General features: G+C 45.9%; 1 protein-coding gene and 1 pseudogene across 4 annotated transcripts in view; one reads left to right on the forward strand and one right to left on the reverse strand.

Annotated features, from left to right (window-relative positions):
* LOC148506705 (uncharacterized) overlaps nucleotides 1-22,498 on the forward strand; it is a 383,360-nt gene that overhangs the window by 218,960 nt on the left and 141,902 nt on the right. For 2 of the 4 annotated variants that reach the window (XM_088446314.1, XM_088446316.1), the window contains 4 exons: nucleotides 2,412-2,506; nucleotides 2,635-2,806; nucleotides 13,432-13,539; nucleotides 21,004-21,156. In XM_088446314.1, the coding sequence (XP_088302440.1) occupies nucleotides 2,412-2,506; nucleotides 2,635-2,806; nucleotides 13,432-13,539; nucleotides 21,004-21,156 (528 nt within the window). The remainder of the gene's footprint in view (nucleotides 1-2,411; nucleotides 2,507-2,634; nucleotides 2,807-13,431; nucleotides 13,540-21,003; nucleotides 21,157-22,498) is intronic. The other 2 variants (XM_088446317.1, XM_088446315.1) reach the window with 2 other exon arrangements.
* On the reverse strand, nucleotides 5,998-6,116 carry LOC148506707 (5S ribosomal RNA; annotated as a pseudogene).

A 22,498-nucleotide genomic window follows, 5' to 3' on the forward strand; every position in this document is an offset into this window, starting at 1 on the left:
TGTCATTGAACATGTCAGCGACTGCAGAATGTCAACATGTTTACAATATCAACATGTGAATGTCAATTGAAATGTCGACATTCTGCAGGAACTGGAGGGTTAGGATTAGGCTACAAGACAGGAGGGTTAGGCTAAGGAAGGGGACATCACCATCAGACCCGGAAGACACCGTTGGAGGCGACAGACACGCTGTATCAGGTAAGTCACTGCTGTTGACATGTCATCATTCTAAACAATACAACTATGTTGGCATAATATGCCACACCCATCCCCCTGTATTTAATACACACGTTTCTGAGGAACTATATCCAGGATTCAAACTCTCAATCTCACATACTGCAGTCAGACACCTAACACATGGAACTATTTGGTCCTGTGTAGGAAGCCTAGTAATTTTAACTAAATTAAGACAATTCTAATGGTTTAAAACCATTGCAGCTAAGCAGATCTATGTAGTGTGTGTCTGCATCTGCACACCTGCCAAGAATGAACACTATGACCACATCTTTACTTGCGCTGCTAGTAGTTATAGAAGAAAATGATGGGGTCATCTGTGTCACATAATGGGGCTACATTCTGGAAGAACTGTTAGTGTGGTGCCGGGATATGAGCTGTGTGGTAAAAATGCTGTTGACGCAGAAGTGTTTGACTCCGTCTCTACGATGACTTTTGTTCTAGGGAGGTGGAGCAGGCAGACAACCTCCTGTAGTACATTAAATATGTGCACCTTCAGTTAGAACACCCTGTATTTAAAACACATATTTCTCTGCATTGTCATACCCAGTATTTAAACTCACAACCTCATACATTGCAGTCAGACACCTAATACATTTGAGCTAGTTGCATGTGTGACTGAAGGGGATTGGTTGTGTGGATGCACATAACATAGATCTGCTTAGCTGCAATTGCACCCTGCAGCCTAGAAAGCCACCAAACGGAGCTCTTAGGGTGTTTTGGGTGCTGAACTTGTCCCTCGTCCCAGCAGCAAGCTGTCACAGTTCTGCCCGGAGTGTCCTTAGGTAGGATGCTCTTGGCACCAAGTTTCTCCTTGGCCCTGCTACGGCCCTGGTGTTTATGAATTAGGTATTAGATATTGAAGTGGCTGAGAATAATCAGAATATGCAAAGCAGCCAGCTAGTGCTGCTGACATTTATCATCATCATTGCATACCTTTGCACCAGCTCTCCAGGATCTGCAAGAGAAACACTTCCAAAAATGGCATATCTGCTGATGTGTTCCTGGTGCAATTGCATGTGCGAGTCCTTATCGTACTCAATCTACCCTTGCTCCTCTCCCCTGTTCAAATCTGCTGGCTTAGGTAGACGCAAGTAAAAGTCAAAACTTCCAATTGTAAATGATCTCCCAGTGCTTTGCATTTTGGAGCTTGGTAAATCCGACAGCACAGTAAATAATAAAATTTGCCAGACCAGCATTTACAATTATGTAGTATTACAAGAAGAAAACAACACATGTTTAGAAGTCAAAACATCTATGTTAAGTTTTATACCGCACATACTAATGATACTTGGCAGAACATCAAACTGTCTGATTCTGTTTGTCAAGGTTAAAATTGCAGCTTAGCTTTGTTACTGAGACATATCTCATCATTCTAAACTTATAATAGTTAAAGGGAACCCTTATACAACTACATCATGTTTAATTTAACTCTCACATTGTAATTAACCCTTACAACTCTATGCCTGATTCAGATTCATATGTAAATCCAAAGGTTTACATACTAATCAGATTGTTTGGGGCCTGCGCATGTGCTGAACAGGTCTTGTAATCTGGCTTGCAGATCTCCCAAGCCGTGGCATGACATGTTTGGGGGGCGGAATGGGGGACGTGCCTGGGCTGTGTTCCCGGAAACGAAGGCCAGGGTCTGCATTGGTGGACGTAGAATTCCTGCCCTCGTAAGCTGCTAGCCTGAGTAAGATGAAGCTTACTCAGACTGGCCAGTGCTGTCGCTATCGCGACCAATGGTCACGATGGTGGTCTGATGCAGCGTCTACGGACAATTGCTGTCAGGAGGCATCTGCTTCCTATAAATGACTCCTGCAGCTTTTAAATATTTGCTGGGCGGTATTACACAGCTGCTTCCTTGAGTCTGTGCAATACCGTCCACATCTGAATCAGGTCCTATGTACTAAATGAACATTGTCATAGGAGTCTATTAAATTTAGCTGAATACTGACACTTGTGAGCAGGCCATGCCGAAATTAATTTTGATCCAGATTGGGTCTATTTGCCTGCATATTTCTGGATCCCATGTGTCGGAGCACTTACTAAGTTTTGATGACTTGTGATGTTAACGTATGAGGCATTATACTATATGGTTATTTTTTTGAATGATATGATTACAGGAAAGGTTTTGATTTAGAATTGTTTTCATGTGTTTTTTTTTTTTACAGATAATTCAAGGGATGTCAGAAAACTCTTGTCTTTTGGTGTAAAGGATATTGTGTTAAAAATCATATCAATAGAGACTGCTGATAAATCTTCAAGTGTAAGTCATTTTAAGTAGTCGATAAATGTAAGGAATGAAAACATATACTGTACATACAATCTTAAATTCTATTTTCATATATACTGGTTAAATGTTTCTTTTCACAAAAAAAATCTTTCTTTCAATAGACTTGGTTAAAAGATTTTCATCCTTCGGCTGTGGCACTAATGGTTTCTATATATTATGGGGACATGAATATACACTCCAAAACAAGTTTTTCTAAACCAATTCTTTTGGAAAATGTAAGGCATAATGAAGCTACAAAAAAGGAAGTCACATTGTGTCTTTTGCAGTTTAATGGTAAGCCATATCTAATAATAAAATGGGTGTTATATATATGTGGCATATCATTGAGTCATGTAGATAATATGTAATGGACTGGAACAGGCCTGGCCAACTTGTGGCTCTCCAACTGTTGGGAAACTACAAGACCCAGCATGCTTTACCAGCTGATCTGTGGGAGGGTATGCTGGGACTTGTAGTTTCATATCTGCTGGAGAGCCATAGGTTGGCCAGGCCTGCACTGGACCATGAAAGTTAGCGGTCTTCTTGTTGCCTCTGCATATTCATATATATGTCCAACCACAGTGGTTAGGTAACACTAGCAGCACTCTCTATGAGCTGGTTCTGGGGCCTCCTAAGCTTCTGGGCCCCATAGTAATGGCACCCCTTGCACCCACTATAGCTACACCTTGCTCGTATCCTAGCCTCAGGGCTATGTGACCTGAACGGTAATCTAGGCCTGCAACTCAGGGTGTAGTTGGGTGTATGCTGAAGTTTGGGACGTTGGAAGGTATACAGGGTTCACTGTGTGAAGTTGTGTATGTTATGGCAATACATGTAATCTTTACATGCACTTTTTGAGAGTATAGATTTGTGGTAATTACTATGTCAGCTCCAAACACACCCTGTACCCTTCCTTTCTTTTCTTTGTATATGTTGGTCGACAAGGGGGAGAAATGTAAGAAATGTCTAGTCAGTGGATGCATTCAGCCAGCAATAACAGATAACAGTAGCTCTCTCTTAGTTGCACAGCAAATACAATCTAATATACTGTATGTCTATGGAAACTTTGCATATACTGCATATAAATGGGTTTTTGTATAATGTAATTGCATTTTAGGTTTAGTGTTACTTTAAGTTGAATACAGTAGAGTCCAAAAAATAAAATAACAATTATACAAATCAAAAATATAATCTTTTTGCCTCATTACAACACCTTCACCTTTTCAATGTAAGCCAGCAGTGTGGTCTACCACGGTAACAGTCTACAAAAAATGTTGCTTTGGTATCCCGATAGATGGTGCAGAGCAGTCCAAGGTTATTTTATGGGACTTTCTCCCATATTCATCTGGATCAGAAAAAAACATATGTAACAGCAGCACCTGCAACTTTGTACAACTGTACCTCCAGGGTCAGTTTAGCTTCTTCTAGCAAATTTCCCCAGCATCCAGCATCCAGCAACTGCATCAGAGCAGGAATATCCACTGACAGTTTCACACAACCTCTGCATTTTTTTTTTAAAGATAACTGCAGGTGAAACACATTATTATTATTACCTGCCCAAGGTCCATCTGAAGATGGTGTGGAGGGAGGACCACACATCTGGTCCATCCTCGACCAATCGAGGGGATTCTAATTCCAGAGCCTAATACACAAAGTTAAACAATATTTGTGTATACAATAAATGTATGTTTGCGTGTATGCTAATATTGCATCTTACATGTAACTTTTAGTGAAATCATACTTTATGTTCAAACAGTTCGGGAATGCCAAGGCATTGTATAAAATGTATGGATTTTACACTTTACCTATAAGTATTGATTAAAAAAACCTGTGTAACTGTTTATGAGTGTACTTATATGATGTTGTAGGCTAACCTATGTTAAATCATTTGTTAAATACATGGCAATAACTCACCTGACCTGTACCAACCAGATAATTACGTGAAACTCCTCTGACACTAAAATGATATGATCTTCAAGCTTTCAGCTCTACAGCAATCAGAATCCGCATTAACAATCACAAGAAGTATGAATCTATTAAACTAAATTTACATAAATACACATTTATTTTCTTTGCGGTTTAACAAAGTTAATATAATTATTTATATTGTTAGAGGTTAAAAGGGACATCAGTATTTAAACCTCTTGTCATAGAGAAATGTATTAATGGGATCTGTGGATACCTTCAACAATCTGGTTTGTGGTGATAGCTTTGCAAAGAGAGCAATTGAACATTTGTGGTGTATAGTTGTATCTGAAGGTTGCTTATTCAATTACACTTGTAACTCAATTATTTATCAGACTGTTTCTAGAGCTCATAATAACATGGAATATTCTGCACATTAATGCAAAAACAAAACAAAACATTTCATGCTATTTTCATAGATATTTTTAGAGTATATACACATTTTTGAAATTCAGCATACAAGATATTTAATATTAATATTATTCATTTGCTACAGATTGAAAAATTGGAATTATAGTCATTCCTTAAATGTAATAGAATCATGGTAACCTGTTCATATTTTTGGCTACTCAAATCTACTCTACAGTGTCACAGTCTTGATATTCTGTAGATCTGGCTCGGACCCTTAGGTATGATGGATGTGCATAGGAGACGAGGAGGTTTAATAATACTTTGGCTCATGGGTATAAACAGGAGTGTAAGCACACTAGTGACAATATACAAAAAACAAAGAGCCAAGAAGGGCTAGTTGTTGGGGCACTCTTAAATCAAATTTAATAAAATTTAACCTTTATTAGTAATTATTTAAAAGCGTCAGATCTCCTCATTTTAATAGAATAAATGGATAAATATTCTAAATAATTCCGGGTAATTGTGCTCCTATAAATTCTAGATTATTTATTCACATCATACAGGAGTTTTGTACCCGTGGTGATCCTGAAATCAACATAAACCAAATCAAATGTAATCACTTATGTCCCTGCTATTATACACTTAGGACCTGATTCAGAGACGGATGCTCTGAAAGAGCGCTCGCTCTGAATCAGGGCGTTTTTTTTTTTTTTTGGTGCGGCCTCCTGGCCGCTCGCATAGCTGTGGGTGACCAGCTATAGCGAGCGGCCAGGTTGATGGTCGCGATGGTCAAGACCATTGCGACCATCGGGCTTGCGACGAGACCCTTGGGGTAGGGTCTCGTGGCCGCAAGCCCCAGAGAGCTCTCGGCTCTAACAAACTGGTGATGTCAGTGGGGCCGCCCCCAAACGCCTCCGTTTGGCCGGCCACCCCCCCCGGCCTGCCCACCAAACGGGGTGAGCTGTCACTCAACATCGACAGCTCGCCCCCTTTGGTGTGAGACCCGGAGTGACGGAGCACCCGTCGCTAGCCGGGTCTCGTGCATGCGCAAGACGTAGCCGGCTCCGTCGTGCGCATGCCCAGTGGGCAAACATCGACCCGGTTGCAAGCACTCAGTGCTTGTGACCGGGTCTGAATCAGGCCCTTAGTCCCATTCTGCTCCTAAATATTACCTACAACACCCAATATTCCCTGGTGGTCTCCCATCCAAGTACTAATCAGGCCAAATACTGTATAGCTTCCAAGATCAGACGAGATTGGGCATATTCAGTAAGGTATGGTTGTAGGACTATATAAACAGGAGATTGGGGGTCCTGGTGTAATACAGTTAAGGGCATTATGTAGGACTAACTCAGTATGAGTCCGCTTTGATTAAACAATGGACATAAATTCCAAACAAAGTATTGCACCAGCATACTTTGATTATTGAATAAATTGGTTATGTTACCTTCTAAGGTATGTATATCATATTCATATAGCCATATAAGCAGATGAGCTAAATGCAGGTATAAATAATTTCAGTCTAATAGTGCCTGGGAATAATCATATCACAGGTAAACGGCATTTATATAGTATTCATATGATTGTACATGGGTATGCAAATCCCATATGTTTCGGTAGGGATGGTGCTAATTTATATTCCCCTAGAGCACTTAGCAGACACCATACATTTTAACCAAACAATACATAGCATAATTTGTATTATTCACATGAAATACGGATGTACATTGAATAAGTCATCACATGGTCACAACACACAGAGTGGTAATAAAAAAGAAAAAAGAAAGCGAAATGTATTGCTAGTGTCCGTTCCCCTAAGTCACCGAGGCAGAGACCGGGCGCCAATCAAGTCCTCATATAGGGATTGTACTAATCTGTATTCCCATAGAACATTTAATAGATACCATACATTGTTGCCAAGTAATATAGTTGTACACAGTGTGTTTTGCTATGTTTGCAATGGACACAAGTGTGTCTCAAAATCATCACACAGTGATAGTAAAAAAGAGCCAAATAGGTTATTCAAATCTATTCCCCTGAATAACAGGGGAAAGAAAGCTGGACATAAATCACGTCCTCATGTGTGCAATGAAACAATAACCATCCACTGTGCTGCCACAATAGTAAGATCATAAATGAGCCTGTGTAATCAGATGCCTGCAAGAGAGCATGAGCCATAGGGCAGACAGGTCTCCAAATTATATTATATAAGATCAGAGTGCTGTGTCTCTGTTCATGCAGAGTGTAATAAGCTGAACTGACACGGCGGCCAGACAGCAAGTATACATACGTATCAGGGTCACCTTGCGGGGGTCTGGTCCGTGCACTGACCGGACCTCCTATGGTGCGGAAGGATGGCCGTTTCACCTGGTTGGTGGCTTGAATGGCGAGGTCTCTCCCATCACGCTGAGCGGGCCGGCCCGGGTGGACGCCGGACGGAGGAGCAGATGCAGGAGCGTGGATTAAGGTAAGTGGAGTTTTTTTTTTTCTGCGTGCGTGTCTCTCTGACTGGGGGGCACTGGGGATGGCAGTTACTATTAAGGGCACTGCTGGGGGGGACGGATGGACTACTACTGCTGGGGGGACGGGGGACAGACAGACTACTACTAAGGGCACTGCTGGGGGGACGGGGGATGGATGGACTACTACTAAGGGCACTGCTGTGGGGGGATGGACTACTACTAAGGGACTGCTGGGGGGGGACTACTACTAAGGGTGCTGCTGGGGGGGGACTACTACTAAGGGCACTGCTGAGATGAGACTACTAAGGGCACTGCTGGAGGGGGACTACTACTAAGGGCACTGCTGGGGGGGCTACTACTACTAAGGGCACTGCTGGGGAGGAATACTACTAAGGGCACTGCTGGGGGGTAGGACGGACTACTACTAAGGGCACGGCTGGGGGGGATTACTACTAAGGGCCCTGCTGGGGGGGGGACTACTACTAAGGGCACTGCTGGGCGGGGCTACTACTACTAAGGGCATTGCTGGGAGGGACTACTACTACTAAGGGCACTCCTGGGGGGAGGACGGACTACTACTAAGGGCACTCCTGGGGGGAGGACGGACTACTACTAAGGGCACTCCTGGGGGGAGGACGGACTACTACTAAGGGCACTGCTGGGGGGGGACTCTACTAAGGGCACTGCTGGGAGGGGCTTACTACTACTAAGGGCACTGCTGGGGGAGACGGACTACTACTAAGGGCACTGCTGGGAGGGGACTACTACTAAGGGCACTGCTGGGAGGGGCGGACTACTACTAATGGCACTGCTGGGGATGGACTACTACTAAGTGCACTGCTAGGGGGCTACTACTACTAAGGGCACTGCTGGGGGGGGACTACAACTACTAAGGGCACTGCTGGGGGGGCTACTACTACTAAGTGCACTGCTGGGGGGCTACTACTACTAACGGCACTGCTGGGGGGTGGACTACTACTAAGGGCACTGCTGGGGGGGTGGCTACTACTACTAAGGGCACTGCTGGGGGGTGGACTACTACTAAGGGCACTGCTGTGGGGGGCTACTACTACTAAGGGCACTGCTGGGGGGGTGGACTACTACTAAGGGCACTGCTGGGAGGGTGGCTACTACTAAGGGCACTGCTTGGGGATTGACTACTACTAAGGGCACTGCTGGGGGGGCTACTACTACTAAGGGCACTGCTGGGGGGTGGCTACTACTACTAAGGGCACTGCTGGGGTGGCTACTACTACTAAGGGCACTGCTGGGGGGGTGGGCTCCTACTAAGGGCACTGCTGGGGGGGTGGCTACTACTACTAAGGGCACTGCTGGAGGGGGACTACTACTAAGGGCACTGCTGGGGGGGGAATACTACTAAGGGCACTGCTGGGGGGTAGGACGGACTACTACTAAGGGCACGGCTGGGGGGGATTACTACTAAGGGCCCTGCTGGGTGGGACTACTACTAAGGGCACTGCTGGGGGGCTACTACTACTAAGGGCACTGCTGGGGGGGACTACTACTAAGGGCACTGCTGGGGGGGACTACTACTAAGGGCACTGCTGGGGGGCTACTACTACTAAGGGCATTGCTGGGAGGGACTACTACTAAGGGCACTCCTGGGGGGAGGACGGACTACTACTAAGGGCACTGCTGGGGGGTGGACTACTACTAAGGGCACTGCTGGGAGGGGCAGACTACTACTAAGGGCACTGCTGGGGGGGATGGACTACTACTAAGGGCACTGCTGGGAGGGGACTACTACTAAGGGCACTGCTGGGAGGGGCGGACTACTAAGGGCACTGCTGGGGATGGACTACTACTAAGTGCACTGCTAGGGGGCTACTACTACTAAGGGCACTGATGGGGGGGACTACAACTACTAAGGGCACTGCTGGGGGGGCTACTACTACTAAGTGCACTGCTGGGGGGGCTACTACTACTAAGGGCACTGCTGGGGGGTGGACTACTACTAAGGGCACTGCTGGGGAGGTGGCTACTACTACTAAGGGCACTGCTGGGGGGTGGACTACTACTAAGGGCACTGCTGGGGGGGGCTACTACTACTAAGGGCACTGCTGGGGAGGTGGACTACTACTAAGGGCTCTGCTGGGGGGGGCTACTACTACTAAGGGCACTGCTGAGAGGGTGGCTACTACTAAGGGCACTGCTTGGGGATTGACTACTACTAAGGGCACTGCTGGGGGGGCTACTACTACTAAGGGCACTGCTGGGGGGTGGCTACTACTACTAAGGGCACTGCTGGGGGGCTACTACTAAGGGCACTGCTGGGGGGGTGGACTACTACTAAGGGCACCGCTGAGGGGGTGGCTACTACTACTAAGGGCACTGCTGGGGGGTGGAGTACTACTAAGGGCACTGCTGGGGGGCTACTACTACTAAGGGCACTGCTGGGGGTGGACTACTACTAAGGGCACTGCTGGGGGGCTACTACTAAGGGCACTGCTGGGGGGCTACTACTACTAAGGGCACTGCTGGGAGGGGACTACTACTAAGGGCACTGCTGGGAGGGGCGGACTACTAAGGGCACTGCTGGGGATGGACTACTACTAAGTGCACTGCTAGGGGGCTACTACTACTAAGGGCACTGATGGGGGGGACTACAACTACTAAGGGCACTGCTGGGGGGGCTACTACTACTAAGTGCACTGCTGGGGGGGCTACTACTACTAAGGGCACTGCTGGGGGGTGGACTACTACTAAGGGCACTGCTGGGGAGGTGGCTACTACTACTAAGGGCACTGCTGGGGGGTGGACTACTAGTAAGGGCACTGCTGGGGGGGGCTACTACTACTAAGGGCACTGCTGGGGAGGTGGACTACTACTAAGGGCTCTGCTGGGGGGGGCTACTACTACTAAGGGCACTGCTGAGAGGGTGGCTACTACTAAGGGCACTGCTTGGGGATTGACTACTACTAAGGGCACTGCTGGGGGGGCTACTACTACTAAGGGCACTGCTGGGGGGGTGGCTACTACTACTAAGGGCACTGCTGGGGGGCTACTACTAAGGGCACTGCTGGGGGGGTGGACTACTACTAAGGGCACCGCTGGGGGGGTGGCTACTACTACTAAGGGCACTGCTGGGGGGTGGAGTACTACTAAGGGCACTGCTGGGGGGCTACTACTACTAAGGGCACTGCTGGGGGTGGACTACTACTAAGGGCACTGCTGGGGGGCTACTACTAAGGGCACTGCTGGGGGGCTACTACTACTAAGGGCACTGCTGGGAGAGGACTACTACTAAGGGCACTGCTGGGGTGGCTAGTACTACTAAGGGCACTGCTTGGGGGGCTACTACTACTAAGAGCACTGCTGGGGGGGACTACTACTAAAGGCACTGCTGGGGGATGACTACTACTAAGGGCCCTGCTGGGGGGGCCACTACTAAGGGCACTGCTTTGGGGGCTACTACTACTAAGGGCACTGCCGGGGGGGATACTGCTACTAAGGGCAATGCTGGGAGGGGGACTTCTACTAAGGGCACTGCTGGGGGAGGGACTTCTACTAAGGGTACTGCTGGGGGGAGACAGACTACTACTAAGGGGGCACTACTGGTGGGGACGGATGGACTACTACTAAGGGCACTACTGGGGGTACTACTGGGGGTGCTGCTGATGGGACCACTACTGGGGCACACTGCATATAGGGGGATTACTACTAGGGGCACTGCTGGGGGTACTGCTAGGGGCACTGCACACTGGTGGGACCACTACTAGGGGACACTGCATAGAGGAGGATTACTACTAGGGGTACTGCTGGGGGGGACTGTTGCTGGGGGCACTACATGGGGGGATTACTGCTGGGGGGCTACTACTGGGGGCACTGCTGGAGGGCACTGCACTGGTGGGACCACTACTGGGGTCACTGCATAGGGAGGGATTACTGCCGGGGACACTGCTGGGAGGACTACTACTAGAGGCACTGCTGGGGGAGGGCTACTTCTGGGGGGATTAGTAATGGGGCACTGCTGGGGGGGAGACTACTACTAGGAGCACTGCATCAGGGTACATTAGTTAATCACAGGGAGGTGTCTCTGAGATGTCTTGAAAACAGAAATAAAAGAATGTCTGAGTTTGAAAGGGATGCTAAGACCCCGATTCGTGACATACAATTTTGTTAATGCATTAAATTATTGCATTAAATTATTTTATTATATTTGGATTAAATAAGATAATTTGTTTCCATATATAATCATTTTAGTATTTTACCCTGAATTTCACTCATTAGATAATTGTATTTTTTTTTTACATAATCCAACAAAATTTAAAAGTGATAGAAGTGATTTAAGTTTTGTATATCACTCAATCTAAGATAAATTATAGTTACCACCATTAGTTGATGGGCCGTCACTTGATTCTCTGGCCAGAGGTCGATTCAGTGGAGAAAGCTCAGGATATTGAGCCCCTTTATCTCACCTTTTCTTTTGTTGCACAGCTACTACTTATGGCCTGGCCATACATAGTGGCTGTACAACAAAAGAAAAGGTGCCCCTGGAGAGGTGACCTAGGTGTGCCGCACATTATTGGTAATGCAAAGAGCACTTTATCTCACCTTTTCTTTTGTTGCACAGCTATTACTTATGACCTGGTCATTTATCAGGGTGGGAGAATTTTTATATGAGTTCAGCAATGGGCTGGGGCCATAATCACTTGGCACTAGTTATTTTTTTCTCCACTGTTTTTGTCAGTTTCCCTTGTTTTTGTCATTGGATGGATTGGTGCAGTATACCCGATTGGCTTCATTTCCCTGAGATCTAGAGGCACAGTGGCCTTGAGGTTCCTCCCCCCATTTTCTTGAAATAATGCACAAGAGCAAATGCTAGAGCTGATCAATTTCATTGGACACATTGCTATCTGTCTTAAATAAATTCTCTTAAGCAGACAAGTTCTCCTCCATTATGCTTACCCTACAATTAGTATCATTTCCAAAGTTGTTACCAGTGCTCAAAGTGGTAATTTAAAAGTGGGGGTATGGAAATTTGAATCAAAACCATCCCACCCCCACCGTCCGAAGTGTTCAGGATTTTGATAATATGAGATTAAATTTATAAGGCTTTTAGCAATATGTAGTAGAATATATTGAACAAACTTTGCTCACCTCTCTTATGTCTTCCATGAGTCTCTTCTGCTTTCTCTTATCTATTTCCTTTGTCTATCACTCTCTTCATGTGCCCATATCTTTATCGCAGGTAACACTCTTACTCCCCACATACTCTGCTTCCCTCTCTCACCCCCTGCACCTCTCTCTAACTGCTTCCCTCTCTCACCCCCTGCACCTCTCTCTAACTGCTTCCCTCTCTCACCCCCTGCACCTCTCTCTGCTTCCCTCTCTCACCCCCTGCACCTCTCTCTAACTGCTTCCCTCTCTCACCCCTGCACCTCTCTCTGATTCCCTCTCTCACCCCCTGCACCTCTCTCTAACTGCTTCCCTCTCTCACCCCCAGCACCTCTCACTCCATGCAGTGGAGGCTGCTTCTGATTGGCTGTTGGCTGGTGCCAAATTCAAAAGGCAGCCGTGTTAGGGAATATATATTCAGGGCCAGCACCAGGGGTCTAAGCATCCTGTGCCGACCCGTTATGCTGCGCCCTGCAATCGCAAATTTGGGGGTGTGGCCTCTTTACCATAGGCCACGCCCCCTAAGTGCCATTATTTGGAGGCGTGCCCGCATGGCACGCCTCCAAATAACGTCAGCCTGGGGGTAGCCCAGCCAGTGAGGGAGGGCTGGGCTTCCGCCAGCCCTCTCATATGAGTGAATGGATCCATTCACACTCCGGGGGTCCGGCACCGCTGCACAGCTGCGGCGGTGGGGGTCCCCAACCTCCCGATTTGACCACCCGCGGGCCACTCCGGCCCACGGGTGGACCAGCTCGACAGTACTGTCTTGCTGAAATCGGGATGTTGGGGAGGGGTGCGCCCTCCATCGGTGGCACCCCTGTTCGACCGCACTGGTCAAACACCCCTAGAGCCGGCCCTGTATATATTGTAGACTCCACTGGGGCAGGGACTGATGACAATGGGCAAATATTCTCTGCAAAGCACTGTGGAATATATATGCAGTGAGTATACAGTATAAATAACTGGTAGTAATAAAAATGTAACCTTTGCTTTGTCTTTCAGACCTGTTTGAATTTGATTCCATTGACCTATCAGGTTATACAAATGACACAAAATCTGGAGCAAAGCCTTTTCTTTTATTAAAGGCAATTTACAATGATGGAGAAAGAGGTGTGTCCCATATTATAACTAAACGTGTACACTAAAACAAAGGGTGATACTGTGAGATTGACTTGGCTTTATATTCAGGACAAGTCTTCTCGTGTAAAAGACGTGCAGAGGTGCATTGGGAACTATTAAAACGGATGGGATTAAAATCATCTAATTAATTCTGTTAAAATATTACATGTCTTTTTTAAGTGGTTAACTTAGTTAGCAGTTACAGCTGGCATCAAATATACATTTCTGATCAGATTTTTTTGAACACAGGACTCGATTCAGACCCGCTATATGCGTTCACACGCAGCAAAAGTTTACAACTCCGTGATCGCTCGGCAAGGCATTAGCACACCCACTATGGCCCTGATTCAGAGCCGGACGCTCTGACCAGAGCGCTCGCTCTGAATCAGGGCCCACCTCCATAACTATGGAGCGTCCTCCTGGACGCTCGTATAGCTGTGGGTCACCACCCACAGCCTATACGAGCGTGCAGGACGATGGTCGCGATGGTCTTGACCATCGCCAGTGCGAGCAGAAGCCTGCGGTTGAGTTTCTCAACCGCAAGGCCAGGGGTGATTTTGGCTCTATCAGAGCCAAAATCACTCCCACTGACATCACTAGCGATGTCAGTGGGGCCGGCTTCTGACGGTAGGCGTTCCCTTGGGAACGCCTCCGTCTGGCAGGCACGCCCCCGGCAAGCCCACCAAAGGGGGCGTGCTGTCAATCAACATCGACAGCACGCCCCCTTTGATCAGACACAACGAGCGAAGGAAAGTCCTTCGCTCGTCGCGTCTCGCGCATGCACACCATCGACCCACTTGCGAGCGGACAGCCGCTCGCGAGTGGGTCTGAATCAGGCCCTATGTCTTAGCGTGCAATGGCGGTGTGTATTTAGACACCCACCAGCCTGTCTTAAAATGCCCACTTATGCACGTCATCTCCAGGATGTGTATGCAACCATCGATAACATCGAGTACCATCGAAAGCAAATGCAGCACTTGTGGTTGACGATACCCTACTGCAAGCACTGCGAGTGCTTCAGTGTGCAAAACAACCATGTGACATGTACTATGACGCTGCGTCTTAATTATGCACGCCTCTGAAACAGCGTTAATATGCTCAGGCACGCCTGTGTTTGCACCACCACTCCCCCATTTCCATTGACTATCCCCTGTCACCACCCACAAACGGCTTGTCCTGTCACTCATTCTAGGGAGCTGGCTATGCGCAGCGTGTGAACGCTTCCCAATCGTATACAATAGTTTGTGCACGCACACTGCAATGCATACGCATGCGCAGATTGCGAACATCGGCAGGCTGCGTGTGAACGCAGCCTAGCGAGCCGGTCTGAATCGGGCCCACAGTTCTGTCACACAGAATAGCTACATTAAATCTACACTAAAATTGGAGAACAGAATATGTAAAAGATTAACTTTGAGGGGCCTATTCATCATCGGGGGCCGGATTAAGTAATCACCTTGCTGCGAGGGATACTTTAGTATCCAACTCGCAGCGGGGGAAAATTTATACAGGAGTTATTCATCATTGCTCCGGTGCAGGGACAGCTGCTCTGAAAAGTAGCTGTCCCCTGAGTTAGTATAGCAGCTACAAAAGTAGCTGTGTTACTTACCTCTCCCCCATCGGTGCGGCTACGCATGCGCGACCCGAGGTCATGCATGCGCAAAGCCGCCAGGAAGTCAGTGAGGAGGCGACGGAGGGATCCACTCGGATCTATCTTTGCATCCCTGGAATTCCTTCCCCCTCCTTCTGAAAATGGCACATTTTCTCGCAAACACACTGAAAACTTTCAGTTTTTGGAGTTTGCTGAATATCAGGTGGTCCATTTGGTACCCCTGATGATGAATGGCCCGGTAACCTAAATATGCGGAAACTAGCGTTTCTGCATGGTTACCAGGCCATGAATAGGCCCCTGAATCTTTTACTTGTGCGTAGGTCATCCTTATTTTTGTCTGATAAATGTGAAAAACCAAACTCGTGGTTCAGGGGCATACTTTCATATACTTATAGAAAGCACTTGTAAACATAGAGGAAAGTGGAACTATTCGATACACTCTTATACTAAAGCCCGTATTCAATTTGGAGCGAAAAGCTGAGATCGGCGAAAAAGTTTCGCTGATGACGTAATTTCGCCAGGCAAAAAAGTATCGCCGTATTCAATTTCAAAGACTTTCCAACTAGGCGGAAAGTCAATGCAATGTAATAGCAGGTTGAAAAATGTGTAGAATTGGGGTTTTGGGGTGCAATATTGCGGGAACCCCGGTGCAGCCTTAAAACAGTCCCCCAAAGGTAAACTGCGTCAAAAATAAAAAAAAAAACACTTAAGAACACTTTCATTTTGGGGGTGAAAAAAAATTAAAATTGGGGGACACAGTTAAAAACTAGCGAACTAGTGATGTCAGTGGGGCCGGACCCAGACGGTAGGGGTTCCCATGGGAACACCTCCGTCTAGGCAGCAACGCCCCCGGCACGCCCACCAAATGGGGCGTGCTGTAACTCACCATCGACAGCACGCCCCCTTTGGTGCGAGACCCATAGCGACGGCTGGTCGTCGCTATGCGGGTCTCGCGCATGCGCACGACGGAGCTCCCTCCATCGCGCGCATGCGCACTAGGGCACCATCGACCCGCTTGCAAGCGCTCAGCGCTCGCGAGCGGGTCTGAATCAGGCCCTGTGTGCGCAGTAGCCACACGTGCATCAACAAAGTAGCGCCAAGCGTGCGCCTGTGTCATAAATAGAGGGCCGGCTGGCTTGACCGCTAAAGGGTGCTGTAACCCCCAAAGTGCACTCCAAACCAATTTAAAAAATATTTTCTGTGTTTGTGAATTGTGTGCACTGTGGCTGCACGTGCATCAACAAAGGAGCAGTGCCAAGCGTGCGCCTGTGTCCCATAAGTAAAGGGCCGGCTGGTTTGTCCATTAAAGGGTGGTGTAACCCTCAAAGTGCGCTTCACAAAAAATAAAAAATTCTCCTTTTTATTCTGTCTTTGTGAATTGTCTGGGCTGTAGCTGCACCTGCATCCTCAAAGCAGCAGCGACAAGCGTGCGTCTGTCTGTTAAAGAGTGGTGTAACCCCCAAAGTGCTCTCCAACAAAAATAAAACATTTTCTTCTGTGTTTGTGAATTGTCTGCACTGTATGTGCATCCTCAAAGCAGCAGCGCCAAGCGTGCGTCTGTCTGTTAAAGGGTGATGTAACGCTCAAAGTGCGCTCTACAAAGAATAAAAAATTCTTCTTTTTTTTTCTGTCTTTGTGAATTGTGTGCACTGTAGCTGCACGTGCATCAACAAAGGAGCAGCACCAAGCGTGCGCCTGTGTCCCATAAGTAAAGAGCCGGCTGGCTCATTTCTTAAAGGGTGGTGTAACCCACAAAGTGCACTAGTCTCCAACAAAAATAAAAAATTATTTTCTGTGTTTGTGTGCGCCTTAGCCGCACGTATGTATCAATATAACATAAATGGAGGACCAAACTTTCTCCGATAAAAATAAAATAGGGAAAGATCAAGAACCATTTCCTCCTAGTGCAGAAGCTGCTGCCACTAGTCATGACATAGACGGTAACATGCCATCAACGTCGTCTGCCAAGGCCGATGCCCAATGTCATAGTAGAGGGCACATACAATCCCAAATGACAAAGTTCAGGAACATGACCTTAAAAAAAACATTTAAATCATCTGAGGAGAAACGTAAACTTGCCAATATGCCATTTACAACACGGAGTGGCAAGGAACGGCTAAGGTCTTTCCCTATGTTCATGACTAGTGGTTCAGCTTCACATGACGATGGAAGCCCTCCTCCCGCTAAAAAAATCAAACGAGTTAAGCTGGCAAAAGCACAGCGAAGAACTGTGCGTTCTAAGAAGATATCACATATCCCCAAGGAGAGTCCAAGTGTGGTGGTGGTTGCGATGCCTGACCTTCCCAGCACTGGATGGGAAGAGGTGGCTCTTTCCACCATTTGCACGCCCCCTGCAAGTGCTGAAAGGAGCACCCACAATCCACTTGCTGATATGCAAATTGAAGATGTCACTGTTGAAGTGCAACAGGATGAGGATACTGGTGTAGCTGGCGCTGAGGAGGAAGTTGGCGAGAAGGATTCTGATGGTGATGTGGTTTGTTTAAATCAGGCTCCGGGGGAGACAGTTGTTGTCCGTGGGATGAAAAAGCCCATCACGGTCATGCCTGGGCAGAAGACCAAACATTCCACCTCTTTGGTCTGGCAATATTTCTATCCAAATCCGGACAACAACTGTCTTGCCATATGTACCATATGTAAAGGTGAAATAAGTAGGGGTAGGGACGTTAACCACCTAGGAACATCCTCCCTTATACGGCATCTGCAGCGCGTTCATAAAAAGTTACTGTCAAGTTCAGAAACTTTGGCTAAGACCGTAAGCAGTCCAGGGACACCTAAATCCCGTTGTCCTGTTGTATCCAAGTGCCTGCAAACCACACCGTCAACTCCCTCCTCATCAATTTCCTCCTTAGTCAGGATCGGAAGTAGTCCTGCAGGCCATGTCACTGGCATGACTGACTCTCCTATCCGGGATTCCTCCGGAGGATCCTGCATTGCTACGCCTACTGCTGCTGTTGCTGCTGCTGGGAGTCGTTCATCATCCCAGAGAGGAAGTAGGAACACCACTACTTTTACTAAACAATTGACCCTCCAACAGTCCTTAGCGAGGAGGATGAAGTACAACAGCAGTCATCCTGAAGCAACACGTATAACTGAGGCCTTGACTGCTATGTTGGTGTAAGATGTGCGTCCGGTATCCGCCATTAGTGCAGTGGAATTTAGACAGTTTATGGAGGTAGTGTGTCCCGGGTTCCAAATCCCGTCTAGATTCCACTTCACTAGGCAGGCGATACCGAGACTGTACAGAAACGTCAGAAAAAGTGTCCTCAGTGTACTGAAAAATGCAGTTGTACCCAATGTCCACTTAACCACGGACATGTGGACAAATGGAACATGGCAGACTAAGGACTATATGACTGTGACAGCCCACTGGGTAGATGTATCACCTTATGCAGCAACAACAGCAGCGTCACCAGTAGCAGCATCTCAGAATCGCCAGCTCGTTCCAAGGCAGGCTACGCTGTGTATCACCGGTTTCAGTAAGAGGCACACCGCCGACAACCTCTTAGAGAAAATGAGGGAAATCATCGCCCAGTGGCTTACCCCATTTAGACTCTCCTGGGGATTTGTGATATCTGAGAACGCCACCAATATTGTGCGGGCACTACATCTGGGCAAATTCCAGCAACGTCCCATGTTTTGCTCACACAATAAACTTGGTGGTGCAGAATTTTCTGAAAAGCGACAGGGGCGTGCAGGAGACGCTTTGGGTGGCCTATAAAATTTCTGCCCACTTTCACCATTCAGCGACCGAGTGCCGAAGACTGGAGTGCCAGCAAACCTGCCCCGCAGTGCAGCCGGGAACCTTGTCAGCGAAAGGCGTAGAAGGTTGCTTCCACAAAATGTGGAGAAGATGATGTTCATAAAAATGAATTATCAACTCTTCCAGGGAGACTAGCCTCCAGAACATACAGAGGGATCTGTGGTGGTGGATTCCAGCGGGGACGAATTAATACTCTGTGAGGATGAGGATGTACACAACACTGAAGAGGGTGAGGAATCGGTGGATGAGGAGGATGAGGACGACATCTTGCCTCCGTAGAGCCAGTTTGTGCAAGGACAGATTCATTGCCAGCTTGTTTTGTGGGGGCCCAAACGAACCAATCATTTCAGCCACAGTCGTGTGGCAGACCCTGGCGCTGAAATGATTGGTTTGTTAAAGTGTGCATGTCCTGTTTATACAACATAACGGTGGGTGGGAGGGCCCAAGGACAATTCCATCTTGCACTTCTTTTTTTTCTTTGCATTATGTACTGTTTGGGGCCTAGTTTTTCAAACTGCCATTCTGTCTGCCACTGCAGTGTCACTCCTAGATGGGCCACGTGTTTGTGCCGCCCACTCGTGTCGCTTAGCATAGTCATCCATCTACCTCGGTGCAACCTTTTGGACATAAAAACACTATTGTGAGGTGTTCAGAATAGACTGGAAATGAGTGGAAATTAAGGTTTTTGAGGTTAATAATAGCATAGGAGCAGAAAAATCAACACATTCTGTGATTTTAGCTGTTTTTATGCTTTTATAAAAAAAAAATACAGATCCAAAACCCAGAACCCAAAACACAGAAGGGTGTTTTTGGCAAAACCAATCCAGATCCAAAACATGAAGAAAGATCCAGATCCAAAACCAAAACACGAAAAGTGGCCGGTGCACACCCCTAATATATATATATATATATATATATATATATATATATATAAATATATATAAATTGTAGCCTCTCTCTAATCACCAGAACATACCTTTAGTGATACTGACACACTTGTGTACATCTATGGAAACATGTCCAATCTCATCTTCAAAAAATTGTACTACGAAAATAACGGTTGGGTGCTTCCCAGGTTAAAAAAAATATGAAATACTATTAGATTCATGTAAAATCTTGTAATTACATTATTAGATTAAAAGATAAACATGGGCAGAATTCTTCTTAAAAATGTTGAATTATTAAATACAGTCTTCAAGTTACATAGCTTGTAGAAAATAATTCATATTCATGGTATATTATAATCTATGGCAAAAACACATAGTTGAAAGCAAAATGTACTATCTACTATGACAATAGTGATTTTTTTAAAAAACCTTGTGAAGAGCTACTTCTGCATTTGAAATCTAGTCTCTAGAAAGTTTAAGGTAGGCTATATATTTATGTGTTCAATCAAAACCAAATTCTCTATATCTCATAATAATGCTTATGGAAATAATCACAATGTCAGAATTAAAAATATAAAAATATTAATAACATAACTCTTCTTGATTATTGAGTTCATGCATAGTTAAATCCCCCATGTACTGTTCCCTATACCCCACACCAGGTATAATAGTAATCTGGGGCCAAATGTAATAGGGTCAGAATTTAGAAAATGTGAGAGTTTAGCAGTAAACTCTCACACTATTACAAGTTATATCTTCACAATGGGAAAACATCTGGAAGAGAGTTTAAATTGTGACAGTTTTTGGAGTCTGAAAACAAGAGAGTTTGCATGTTCTCAGACTCTTATTTTGGCCGATTTTAAAAAGTGTGAAAAAACTCTCACATTTTCTAAACTCTCTCCCTATTACATTTGGCCCCTGGTGTCTATTATATGTTGGCACATCATTGGCGTTGTAGAAGTGTCTTCATCTGAATGTAACATTATGTCCCTCAAATTACTGCATTACAATGGATGTGAGATTAAGGATATGGGAAATCAATTTATTTGTAGTATATTAGAATAATCAAAGAATATCTAGTTTACAGATCATCTGGGTTTATGTACCATGTTATAATAAACTATTTAATTTCTAGCTATTAGAAAAAAATAAAATATTTTTTTAAATTCCCAAAGCACTCGGATGGACAAAAGTCAGTGCTTTTGAACAGGAAACAAGTATCACTCAAGAAATATGGAAACCCATGGAGTTCTCATCACTAATATCATTACATCCTGGGAAAGAGCCAGACAATATTAATGAGAGCACTCCAGGTATCAGCACATCAGGTAATTAAGAAATAAACTAGGTTGATTAGCAGGAACTCGGTAGTGCTCATGACATTGTCAATTATAAATAAATCCTGTAATAAAAGTATCTTTTAACTGCAATACACACAATTTTCTTTATTTATTAGCGTACCCTTATTTGGGTGAAACATTGATTTCACTTTTAACACAAGATATATTTCAGTTCATTAATTGAATTATTGATTAATAACTTAGAGTAGATTTTTATTTAAACACTGAGCTTCTCATGTTTTTATTAACGTGTAAAAAGTGCAATAAAAGCGGATAGGTGTGAATGAATATGTTATTTCCCAGCCCTACCTGGAGCAGTCTGGGGAATACTCTGAACACACTGGAGCTAGAAACAAGTGGTATAATACCCAGAAGGAGAGAAATAATACTACATAGTAGTTATTTATATACTTTGACCAAGATACATTTGACATAGAGCCGAGGTTTGTGGGAGAGGGTATTTTCTTGATCAGTCCCTTTACGATGTTAAGGGAAGGGGCTGATCAAGAGGATATACTCTCACACAAACTTTTGTCCAAAATATATTGGTTAGAAAACAAAACAAACATCCACTCCACCCTCTTTAAACAAATATTTTACTAAAATAAACATCAAAGCTCTAAGTGCATTCAAACAACACCCCAGGTGCTTTTTTGATAAAATCATTGTTGATCCTCCAGTCCTGAGAAAGTTCTTGTGTTGAATCTTTATAAGGAACAAATGTGGGAAATAGGCAGAGTGGCTAATACATACATCTATTACCAATCCCACAGTTATTTTAGGGCACCTACTGTACATTAGAGTGAGTTCACATCTGATCCTGACTAGGTCTTTTTTTCAATCAAGTATGGGCCTGATTAAGAGTTGTATGCTATGCATGTCTTTGGACACAGCTGCTGTGGGCTAACATGCTAATGCTGCAGGAGGCATCTGAGGACAAAAGATGCAGCATCGGATCACCATCTGAGTAAGCCTAATGCTGGGTACACACTGGCCGATATATTGGCTGATCAATTGATTGGCCATTATATCGTGCCCCCGTCGGCCAGTGTGTACAGACGATATGTCTGTGAACAACGTCGTTCACAGGCATATCGCATTGGTTGTGCTGCATAGCCAATGAACAGATATGTCTGCAGACATATCTGTTCATCGGCAAGTGTGTACGGGCGATAAGCTGATCACCCATACACAGGGGTGCAGAGAGGGGGGGTAGCAGCGAGTGGGTACTACTTACCCGGGTCCGGCACCGCTCCCCATCCACAGCAGCCCAGCACATGCTGCTGTGTGCTGGGCTGCACTGGGAGACTGTCCGAGGCTGCTAAAGCAG

Source organism: Taudactylus pleione, unplaced genomic scaffold (genome assembly GCF_031769625.1).
Source record: "Taudactylus pleione unplaced genomic scaffold, aTauple2 ptg000397bl, whole genome shotgun sequence".
Lineage (NCBI taxonomy): Eukaryota > Metazoa > Chordata > Amphibia > Anura > Myobatrachidae > Taudactylus > Taudactylus pleione.